The sequence below is a fragment of the Vicia villosa genome, unplaced genomic scaffold (assembly GCF_029867415.1).
Source record: "Vicia villosa cultivar HV-30 ecotype Madison, WI unplaced genomic scaffold, Vvil1.0 ctg.000843F_1_1, whole genome shotgun sequence".
In the NCBI taxonomy this organism is placed as follows: domain Eukaryota; kingdom Viridiplantae; phylum Streptophyta; class Magnoliopsida; order Fabales; family Fabaceae; genus Vicia; species Vicia villosa.
In genome coordinates this window covers 496,304-508,723 of record NW_026705373.1, presented here as the reverse complement: position 1 = coordinate 508,723, position 12,420 = coordinate 496,304, and the positions used below count along the sequence as shown (strand labels likewise).

At 32.2% G+C, this 12,420-nt stretch overlaps 1 protein-coding gene across 1 annotated transcript; it reads right to left on the bottom strand.

The window, feature by feature from the left end:
* Positions 1–728: 728 nt before the first annotated feature.
* On the bottom strand, positions 729–10,453 carry LOC131631542 (probable 1-deoxy-D-xylulose-5-phosphate synthase, chloroplastic). Its single transcript, XM_058902337.1, has 9 exons — positions 10,331–10,453; positions 10,112–10,240; positions 2,944–3,108; positions 2,704–2,854; positions 2,138–2,608; positions 1,751–2,058; positions 1,383–1,664; positions 1,020–1,304; positions 729–932 (listed from the first exon to the last, which is right to left on the bottom strand). Exons 1-9 carry the CDS (start codon positions 10,451–10,453, stop codon positions 777–779), a joined length of 2,070 nt encoding a protein of 689 aa, XP_058758320.1. The 3' UTR covers positions 729–776.
* Positions 10,454–12,420: the final 1,967 nt, after the last annotated feature.

Genomic DNA, 12,420 nt, shown 5'->3' with positions numbered 1-12,420 from the left:
AATTATAGAGGAGACTTCATCCTTGCTTTCGCGGAAAATATTCGCTGCAATTCTTCGGTTCATGCGGAATTTGGTGCGGTTGTTCGTGCCATGGAGATAGCCATCGATAGGGGTTGGCAAAAGCTTTGGGTTGAAACCGATTCTTCCTTGGTCGTCAAAGCTTTCTCCAACCACAAATTAGTGCCTTTTATTTTTAGGACCCGTTGGTCTTTCTGCTTACAGCAAGCTAACTTTACGAATATATTTATCTCTCACATCTATAGGGAAGGTAACTCCTGTGCCAATTTTTTGGCTAATTTAGCGCTCGGCATTGGCTCTACCATTATTTTAGATTCCATCCCATTGGGGATGAGGAATGATTTTGTAAAGAATAGGTTAGGTATACCTTTCTTTAGGTTTGCGTAATTTGGGGCTAACTGGTTCCCCGTTTTGTACTGTTTCTTTTTATATATATCACCATCTTATTTAAAAAAAAAAAACACCGAATCACAAAAAAAAATTAGTTGTGTTTTTTTTTTTTTTGTCTGTTTTTCCAACAGGTATAAGATACTGTTTTATATTTTTGTATTAATGTACTTCATCCAGCAAAATGAATGTGAAAGAGTTACATAATTTGATGGATGAATAGAAAAATATATATTTTAATACCATATTAGATTTTTATACTTAATATTTTTTTTTTTACAAAACTAACTTGAAATTTGTGGACAAATTAATCATTAACTTAGATTGATAAAAGTTTATCAAACAAAAAACATGCTAGTATTTTCTATTTCTCATGTCTTAGTAACCATCTCTAGTGCCTCTCTTGTTTGTCCAAGAATGTTGAATACTGTTTCTGCTATGTGAGATGATGTGAGACCAGCCACAGCCAATTGCTCAGCAGGTGAGCCATGGTCAATATAAACATCAGGAATAACCATTGGCCTCCACTGCATAATATCAAACACATTTCAATTTCCAGCAACTAGCTCAATATTTAAGGCCAAGTTAGAAAAACAAAAATGATTCATAGATACCTTCAATTTTCCATCAAGAAGACCATCTAGGGCCATGAACTGAGCAACATGAGATCCAAATCCTCCTACTGATCCTTCTTCCACAGTGATCAAAACATCATGTGATTTGGCGAGGCGGCGAATGAGGGAATGGTCTAATGGCTTGCAGAAACGTGCATCGGCCACCGTTACATGTAAGCCATGCTGTTCCAACTTGGCAGCTGCAGCTACACAGTTTTGTACTGCTGTTCCAAAACCCAATAGGGCCACTCTTTCTCCTTCAATCAATATCCTACCTTTTCCAATCTGGTAAAATGACAAGTTATAAATGTTTAACTCATTTGCAAAAACTGTTTTTCAATTGTGGCCAAAATTCTAACTCACCTCAAGAGGAGTGCCTCTATTCCCTGGTGGTAATTCAACACCAATTCCATTGGACCTTGGAAATCGGAAACAACTAGGTCGATCGTTAATGGCAACAGCAGTAGCAACCATGTGGATCATCTCTGCTTCGTCCGAAGGAGCCATCACCACCATGTTAGGGAGACATGCCATATAGGTGATATCAAAAGCACCACAGTGTGTTGGACCATCTTCTCCGACGAATCCAGCTTTGTCAACCACAAATCTTACTGGCAGCTTTTGCAAGTCCACATCATGCACCACCTTGGAACGGACACGAAATATATACTCAAAGCATTATTTACAAAATTTAGTGTTACTTTATCATGAAGAGTATTAAATTACACTACCTGATCATAAGCTCTCTGCAAGAAGGATGAGTAAATAGTGCAAAAAGGCTTAAAACCTTCGCAAGCTAGACCTGCCGCAAATGTAACAGCGTGTTGTTCTGCTATCCCTACATCGAAGCATCTTGTAGGGAAACGGCGAAGGAAGTGATTCATGCCAGTTCCACCTCCCATTGCAGCATGAATTCCAACAATGTCTTTGTCAACTTCTGCTTCTGCAATCAAAGCATCAGCGAAGCATGATGTGAGTACCGGCGTAAGAGCCTTGCCCTTGAACTGTTTTCCAGTAGCAAGATCAAACTTGGCAACTCCTGCAAAATTACACAATGTAAGACACATATCATAAACATTAATCATATGCTTTCTATAGAGAAATTGTGTTTTCTTTACCATGGTACTTATCTGCCGCTCTTTCTGCATAAGGATATCCAAGGCCTTTTTTAGTGACAACATGGATTAGTACAGGACCAGTTTTCTCAGTACTCTTAACTTCGTCGAGAATAGCAACAAGATCATCAATGTTATGACCATCAAGAGGACCAATATAGCAAAGTCCAAGCTCTTCAAATAGTGTTGATCCAGAACCACTAATCATGCAACTATGCAAAGGTCCAACAATTTGTTTGGATTGTAACTTACTAAGAGTTCTACTCAAAGCACCGACAGGTTGTATCGGACCATCAAGATCAGCAGTAGGTAGAGAGACTTGTTTATTGTCATTCAGAATAATAATCATGTCAGATTGAAGATAACCAGCATTGTTCATGGCTTCGAAAGCTTGACCGGCCGTCATAGCACCGTCACCTATAACCGCGATCACATTATTATTTTCTCCCTTCAAATCCCTTCCAACAGCCATTCCTGTTTGTGCAGTAAAATAGTCGGAATTTAATGAGCCAAATCATAAAACCAAATGTTCCTAGAAACACATATATAGATATGAATCACAGAAATACCTAACCCTGCTGATATTGTTGTTGAACTGTGACCAGTGCCAAAGCAATCAAATTCACTCTCAGACCTTTTTGTAAAACCACTTAATCCATCTTTCAATCTCAAAGTATGCATCTTATTCCTTCTACCAGTGAGAATTTTATGAGCATAACACTGCAAAATTCACACACACTCAGGTTTGTATTATTATGATCAAGTGTCAAAACCAAATACTATGCTGATAGTAATATATAACAAGTAACCTGATGACCAACGTCCCACAAGATTTTGTCTTTAGGAGCATTGAAAACATAGTGAAGAGCAACAGTGAGTTCAACAACACCAAGGTTTGATCCCAAATGACCTCCAGTTTCAGAAACATTGAATATAATATCTGAACGCAGCTCATCCACAAGTTGTTTCAATTCCTATATCACAATTTTAACAACATTAAATACGATTCTCAGATATGTATATTTGAACAATTCAAGGCTTTTGTTTACATTTTCTTTGCACATGTCTTTGGTGCTCTTCGAGCCATTAAGCTAGCTCATCATCTCCATTACTCCAACCTTTGACTGGAAATATATTCGACTAGTGGTTTTGGCTGTCAAAAACCAAGCCTTGACTCCTTGGTCTCTAAGAAATTAGTGGCTCAACTGCTTAGCCTATGCATAAAAACATGACCTTATAGTTTTCCACATCTATAGAGAAGGTAACGATTCCGCAGACTCTCTTGCCAATGTTGGTCTCTCTTCATTGCCTTCATTTTTGGTCTATAACTCCTAGTTTTCTTACAAGTAATGTAATAAGAACAAACTAGAAATACCTAGCTATAGATTCAAAGTTTTCTTTGTTTTTTATAAATTTTGGATGGTTCTCTTTGGCCTAATTGTTTAAAAACATTGTGCTTAATTTTATATTTATATTTAATATGATATTTTTATTGGATTTAATTTTATATAATATTGTATTTTAATTCTAATTTATAATAATATTTTAAATTATAAAAAATCAATATGTTTTTTTTATCACAAAAAAATTAATATGTTTAAATTACCGAAAAATTAATAACTTTTTAAAGTTTTTGATTTATAAGCTTATTTATATTAATATATTAGAAGGAAAAAATACAAAGAAATGCACGGATTGAATCTGACCAATAGTTTCCATTAATTTAGTTTAACTAACACATATTATATTGGTTAACCCATCCACTAAAAAGTTTACAAATTTATAATTAATATAAATAAAAAATCTTATTAATAATATTGATACAAAATATTGACAAAAAGTATTTTATTTATATTTATTTAAGTAGGTGGAATTAATAAACTTAATAAATATTTTCATAATTAGTAGTTTACATTTTTTTTTAAACTAAATAGACTTTAAAAAAACTTTAGTCATCTCTATCTAAATAAGCCGTAACTAGACCTAGACAGACTTTCACAAGAGAAATTTTTCAATAATCATGTTTTAAAATTAAAATATATTAATAATCAACTTTTCAAAAAAAATTATGCAAATAATCAGGTTTTAGAAATAGTTTAAGTGAACACGCCATCTCATATGGCACATGCATCTAAAATTGCACTTAGGCGCCATATGAGATGGCGCATGCAATGCCTTGGCGCGTGCATGCAGTTTTTGTGACGAGGCGCCATCTCATATGGCACATGAGTGTATGTGCGTTTTCTATATATAAAAAAAAAATCTCATTCCTCCACCATTCTTCACACGCCTTCTCACTTTCTCTCAAATTTTTCCATCATGACATCTAACATGATTTTCACAAGAGATGGGTATGGTTTTTTCCTGGCTACCAAACCCCCGATTAAAATGAAATTTTTGCACATCCATTCCTTGGAGCGTCTTAAGAGAGACTTGATCCAATGGTTAGACGGGGACATCCAAGATGGCAAAGTCAGTAGAAGAATTCAGAGACAAAGAACGACCACCTCACTTGCCACCGGAAAACCTCAACGTTGGTGGGAAGATGTCAAAAATGATAGGGACGTATACTTTTTCAATCGCCTTGGTCTTTGCTAACCGCGTCTTTTTGTATGAAAGAGTATTATTGTATACCGTAGTGATGTGAAAGATTATGGTACTCACCTTCAATAACGGATCATTGCTTACGAGAGGTAAGATTTCTTGGCATATAATATCATAACTTAGTTTACGATGATCTTGTGTCTGATTATTGGTAACACAAGTCTAGGCTTGAGAAATAGAGCCTATTACCCAAGAATCACCTCTCAACTTGTATGATGTTGCTCGCCTAAATATACACTACGCGTTCACATACCGAATTTTGTACCTCTCCGCATTTGTGCGATCTACTTTAAAATCCACAGAGTTTACCATGTGAAACTTTTTTATAGTTGGCACACACTCTTCTTTTGAAGGAAACTTGTCTCCCTCTTTTAACTGTTCATCTGACTACATATACGGGTTGTAGAATATATCTGATGATGGTTCATCTCCTTAAAAATTAAAATTTGTAATGTGCGTAGGTGGTGTTATCATTCTTATAAATTTTTTCTTTGTAGTTTATTTGGAGACCATATTAGAGTTTGAACCATCAACCCAGCCTCGAGGATGCAACAATTTTGACTGTAAAAACTGCGATCATTCGGTTCAATGTTATGAAGATGCACCACAATGACCGTGTCAAAATGCAGTTCGACATGCATTAAGAAATTCCAGCCAACCCAACATGTTTGTCACCATGGTATCTCCTTAGACTCGAGGTCCAATGAGTTGCGTCTTCGTCCAATACACAACAACATTACCAACAAACATACAACTCTAACAGCAAACCCAACACATTTCCATCACTCAACCAACACAACGGCGATACCGATCCACAAGCACCCAACCACATCACCAAGACCAACAAATGCCACATACTTAAACTCAATACCAAGAGTTTGTGCCATACAACCAACAACCCCATGTGGGTCCATTCACTTCTCACCTTAGGCCAGACCTAGGAGAACATGAGGAGTATTCCCCAACCGACCCAACATACACGCAACAATCCCTTCATCGTAGCACCCAACACACGCAATACACATTTGACTGCCAAACTCCACAAGATTTATTTTCATTTTACTCCCCTAATTCAAACGACTAGTGCTACCGACCACCCATCCAATCCATACCCACACCAACACAATCAAACTTTGAGAACATGGGTAACCGACTTTTTGACAGCAAATCTTAAGGATTTGGTGACCTGACGAATATCATGGAACCTGATCGCATTGATCTCGCAAGACCCTCGACCCAACCACAACATAAACTTCGTAGAGGACGAGTTACTAGGATAACGGGGCAATTAGATTATATGTAATTTTTATTTCCACAATGTAATCGTTTTATTAAAAAAAAATTAAATTTTATTTATAAATTGTTTAATATTATTTAAATATTTTTTTTTTAAAAAAATAATTAAGAATGCACCTAGGCGTCATATGAATTGGCTTCGCAGATTTCATATGAACCTAAACGTCATCTCATCTAACGCTACCATTCAAATTTTAGGTGCATGCTGTAACACCCCGAATTTAATTAAATTGGTTAATTAAATTATTGAAGGATTTAAATAATTGATTTAGTCGAATTTGGATTGTCGGTGTTATTTAAGGGCGTATTTGGAATTATATATATTGAAGACGGATATTTGGAAAATAATATTAAGAATAATATTATTTATAAGTCGGAATTATTATATTGAAGGAATTATTATTACAAGTGATATTTTGGTTATTGAGTTATATCTCTTATTGGGCCTAAATTGATTTTGGAGGATATTAAATAAATAAGAGTTGTTAACCACTAAGCCCAAATTGGATTTTAAATTAGGGTTTTAGAGATGAGAAAGAGTAGTTGTCATTTTTGGAGAAAACAAGAATAGAAGAGAAAGAGGCAAGTTTTGGAGAAGATGAACAAAGCTTGAAGATTTCCATCTATGGTGCCAAATTGGAGACCCAACAAGTTGCCTCAAATTGAATAAGGTAAGGGTGGGGTTCTCTTCTTATAATGGGGCTCATGAACAATTGTATGTGGGAATTGGGTATGTAGATTTATTGCATTTGCTTGTGGTAATTATTGCTGGAAATTAGGGATTTAGATTTTGTGGTTGTATGTTTAATTGTTCCGAAAACTTGAAATTTTGTATCTGTTGTTGCCATTTGTTGCTGTTGTGAGTATTGGGATATATAAGAAATGTCCATGACAAGTGCCAAACATGAGTGTAGCAGGTCATCACTTCTAATGATAACGGACGGTACCTTCCATCTTAAGTGTGGTTTAGGTTCCAAATTGACACGGCATTATAAATTGGCGGACGGCAGTCAATATATGTTCGTTCTTCACCTGCTATAAGCATATATCCAATGTGCTTGTACTATAATTGAGACATTTAGTTTGATCATTCTAATATCTACATATATATTAGGGTTAATACCTATTTTGCCCCCTGCCATATAGGGCGCATTTGAAAAACCCCCCTGCAAAAAAAAAAGTTGCAAGAATTCCCCTAACATTTGAAGATTCTCTCGTTTTAAACCTTGTAAAATTTTTGTTTTTAAAACCAACCTTGCCATTTGAAGATTCACTCATTTTAAACCTTATAATCTTGTAGATTATGTCATTTTAAACCCTCTGGAATATGACAGGAAAGGTTGATTTTACTAAAAATAATAATTTGCAGGGTTCAAAATGATAAAGTCTTTCAAGTGGCAAGGTTTATTTTCAAAAGAAAATTTTTACAGGGTTTAAAACGAGAGATTCTTCAATTGTTAGGGGAATTCTTGCAACTTTTTATTTTGCAGGGGGGTTTTTCAAATGCGCCCTATATGACAGGGGGCAAAATAGGTATTAACCCTATATATTATTATTGAAACATGACTAAAAATATTATTAATAAAACATGATTAAAATATTATCAATGAACCGATTATCAATTATGTGATATGTATAATTCAATAGAATTGTCAATAGAGTTGTTAGAGTTGTCAATAGAGTTGTTAGAGTCGATAATAAGTTGTCAGAGTTGTTTTGAATTATTAAGAGTAGTATTTTTATTTGTTTCGAGTAATTCTGACATGTTTAGAGTTGTCAGTGTATAACGTCGGTGTTTGTTTTTTTATTGGAACTTTAACAATTCATATCTTTTGAACCGTAACTCCGTTTGAGTCTCCGTTCGAGGCGTTAGAAAGCTAGCGTGATATTCTTTTCAATAAAAATGGTCTTGAACAATAGAATGCTAGAAATTGGAAATGGAGTAGAAATAGAAGTGAATTAAATTAATATAGTGTGATTATTAATTGGTTGATTAAATTAATAGTTGAATTAATTTCAATGTGTTTAATTGATTAGAATATAATTTGGAATTAGATTAACTATTTGGTTTGTCGGTAAATTACGATATTTTGAGAATTTATCCGTAATTGTGTTTTGATTGAGTATGTATGTTGAGAAATATATATTATTATGTCAATGATGTTGTTTTGATATTGATTCTCTGTGGGTAGTTGGATAGCATTAATTTTAATGATTAATCGCTTGATTTTAAATGTGTATGTTCATATATAATTGGCAAAATGAGAATTAACATGAGATAGTATGGTTACTAGTGTTAATTGGATTTTGTAAATCGTAATTGATTAATTGACCTTTTATATGTGAATGATATGTATGTGTTGTGAATGTTGTGTACAATTGGTGGATAATTCATCGAGTTGAATTATTGTGATATGCTAAATATTAAGATGGTAGAGATGATCTTAATTGCATATGTTTGATTAACATTGTACATACATTCATATCATGGATGCCTTGAAACAAAGGTGGTTTGCTTTGAAACATAAGCGAGGCTTAGATTCTAAAGTGAATCGGAAGCGGTAAACTATATGTTTACATTTGGTGGCTTTGATCTTGTCCGGATCTGAAGCGTGGCTAGATTCTATATGAATCGGAAGCGGTGGAACTTTGGGTCCACATTGGGTACCACATGCATAGAGTCACATGTCTTGCATTGAGTCACATTGAGGTTAAATGATGTTTGAATATATGCATTTATGTGATTGTCATGTGTACATGAGATGTGATAATTGAAATTGGTGATGTTTTGATATATAATTGGTTAAACGTGTGAATATGTGATAATGATGGATTGTGTATATATTTGGGATAATAGTATTGAATCTTTTGAGTATTATACTATTGAATTTTGTGCTTACTTGAATATGTGAAATTTATTAGATGATACTATTTACATGATTATGACTTGTTGTGTGATGAAAAGTATGTGAGATTAATGAACTGTAGAAGTATGATGTGTATAGTAGCTATTGATACTTGTGATGTGATGATTTTATATGTCTGAATCCTAGCATGCAATTTATCATATGCCCACTTATATGATTTGATATCTCACCCTTTTCTCTTGTTTCGCCGTTGCCTTTATATTGGTAACGTGCAGGTATTCAAGTATGAAGATTTAGTTGTCGTTACTCCAGTTGGTGTGTCGCTCTGATACGTAGCACTCGGGGGGTTGTCTATATTGTTGTTTCTATGTTGTTCATGTTTTAGTTGTTGAGTTCCAAATTGGATATTGAGAAGTACTATGATGTTTGAATTTGTTTCCGATTAAATAAGATGATTTGTTTATAAAGCTGAATGTTATGATTCCGCTGCATATTAAAATGAAGTTGGTTTGTCGAAGAGCTGTTATAAGTTGTTTTATGCTTATCTGAGATTAAAGTGCTATGTATCTGTTTATGAGTTGTTAATATGAAGTAAATGTGATATCCCAAATACTTGTTGATAGTTTTTAAAATACTCTGATTTCGCGCATGATATTTTCGGGTAGAATTTGGGGTGTTACACATGCGCCATCTCATTTGGCATGTCCAATTAAACCATTTCTAAAACCTGATTATTTACATAATTTTTTTGAAAACCTAATTATTAATGTATTTTAATTTTAAAACATGATTATTAAAAAAAATATTCTTCACAAGACCGTAGACTTTCAATTCGAGATTGGATATATTGCATTTTATTTTAGAAAATATTGTAATGCGAGTATATTAACTAGTTGAAAGGACCAGAAATAGTAATATACATAAATAGTAAAATAACAAAGTAACATAAATAAATAAAACTAATTTAATTTAATAATTGTAGACCAAGTATTGAATACAAATAGTAATTAGTAAAATAAATACTTGGATGAATATTATTATAAATTATAAACTATAAAGCATATATAGTATAAATCAATGTTACATCATCAATCATCAATCATAGTTAACCGCATATATTTTAACTTCATTTACCATTGAAATGATTGTCAAAAATTATTTTCGAAATATTATGTCAAATTGCTTATATGCTATGAGTTATATATTTCACCTTATTTGAAAGATTCTTCATATGAGTTGGATAGTTTATAGTATCCAGAAGTGGGGTTGGTAGTCTATGAGAATGATATTCCCTAGTTTCCGATTTTGTTGCATAAACTCCAAATGACTTTTTTCTTTCCTACATCCATTCAAAATAATGCCTTTCTTTCAGAAGACAAGTTCCATCTCAAAATATAATATATTTGCATGTAATAATAACATAGCAAACCTGGTTGAGTATGTGATGGGAATGATATTTAGTGCCACCAAGAGGAGTTGATCTTCTTTGATCCAAAGGTCTTGTTGCTTGGCTCAAATAGACATGAAGTGAAAATTTTGGCATTGGAACCATGATAGAAAAACTCAACAAAAACTAGTTGAAGAGAGAGAATAATGAACGCGTTTCTGTTTTATTAAACAAATGGAAGAATTAGTACTTCAAGCTTATGCTATTTAAGTTTGGATCCACAACTTGATAAATGACTTTTTTTGGAAAGATATATCTTTTGGTACAAATCTTAATAATTTTATGCTAATAGAACATATATGTAGTGTATACTAAAGAATTGAAATTAAAGTTGAAATGAAGAGAGAGAGGAAAATGGAAATGTTCAATGTCATTGTTAAATAAAAGTTAAATTCCCTTATTTTGTCATGTTCTTGAAATCGGATTCTTTAATTTGTATTTAAATATCTTGGTTATATATCACATATTTTTTATGCCGTGGCATGAGACAAATGTATTTTTTATTTGTTTTATTATTTTTTAATTAAACAAAAATAAATTATTATTTATGTTAGATTATTAATACATAATGAAATATTTTAAATAAAACTCAATTCTTTTTTTTCTCACCATTTTCACAAATTATAAAATTCGAAGGGAAATAAGAAGATAAAGTGAGAAGTCATTTATTTTATTATTTTTTGCGGATAAAAAACGTCCACCGAAGGGAGATGAGGTTGAAACCGTCCAAGTAATATCACGAATTCTAAATTATTTTTTGAGACTGAAAAAATATACCAAATTGAAACCCTAACTTCCATTTCAATGTTAGCGGTGAAATGTCGTACTCTCATGGTGCACCCTCGTCTTAGGTTAAGGAAGATCCCAAATATTGTCTCAAGTATGTTGATTTTTTACTCTTAATTGAATAATGGTATGTTGTGAATTTTTTTTGTTAAGTATGTTGATATAAGTTTTGATGAAATTGATTTATTATTTTAGTGTGCAATAGACCAACTCATATAATATTCTACCATCCAACGATCTAAGACTTTGACTTGCATCTAATAGGGAATCAATTAATCCATGTATCGTGGGAAGAGCTCCAGGTAGATCAAAGAAGAATGGAAACAAAGTTAATGATAAACCATGTTCAAACAATATACTACCTAAGAATTTGACAACTTTAAAGTGTAAAAGTCGTGAGACTTTTGGGTACAATTCAAGAACATGAAAAAGGAAAACAACGGCAGATTGACAACTGCCCAAAAGTAGTATCAAGGTTAAGAAGAAAAAGAGAGCATCAATTAAAGAATCACTTATTGTGTTGACCCATTGATTAAACATGTAGTAAAATGTTCTTTTTGTGTGTAATGGTTTGAGTACTTTTGGTGTGTAATGGATCACATTGTTTTGATCATGGTTTAAATATATAATGGTTCAAATCTTTTTATAAGATTTTTTCTTTACCCACCTCCCTATGGGGTCACCCCCAGCGAAAACCCCATTTTACCCCGCTTCGGAAATGCATTTCCGAAATATTTTTTTTTCTAAATTTTTCCAGACTTCGGAAGTGCATTTCCGAAAAAATCCCAAAATTAGGATTTTGACTAATTCGGAGATGCATCTCCGAAACAACAAAAAAAAATCCAAAAAATTAATTTTAGGATATTAATTAATTCAATTATCATAAATTTGATATAATTTATGAGTAATGAATAATAATAATTATATATTTTGATATAATTTATGAGTTATGAATAATAATTATTATATAATTCTATTTTGATTCATATTTTAAAATTTAAAATAATTTTAATTAAAATAATTAAAATAATTTCACTTACAAAATGAGTTATAATTTTTTATTTATATATTTATATATTTATAATAATTATTATATATTTATATATTTACAAAAATAATTAAAAAAAATGAGTGTTTTAATTTATATATTTATATATTTATATAATAATTATAATAATTATTATATATTTATAAAAATTATTATATATTTATGTAATAATTATTATATATTAATTATAAATATATTTATACATTTATATAATAATTATAAAAATTAAAACAATGAG

Coding starts and splice junctions, on each gene's coding strand:
- LOC131631542 (XM_058902337.1), bottom strand. CDS start 10,453: ATGGTTCCAATGCCAAAATTTTCACTTCATGTCTATTTGAGCCAAGCA. Junction 2,059..2,137: donor AGCGGCAGATAAGTACCATG/GTAAAGAAAACA, acceptor GTAATTTTGCAG/GAGTTGCCAAGTTTGATCTT. Junction 1,305..1,382: donor ATAGAGGCACTCCTCTTGAG/GTGAGTTAGAAT, acceptor TCATTTTACCAG/ATTGGAAAAGGTAGGATATT.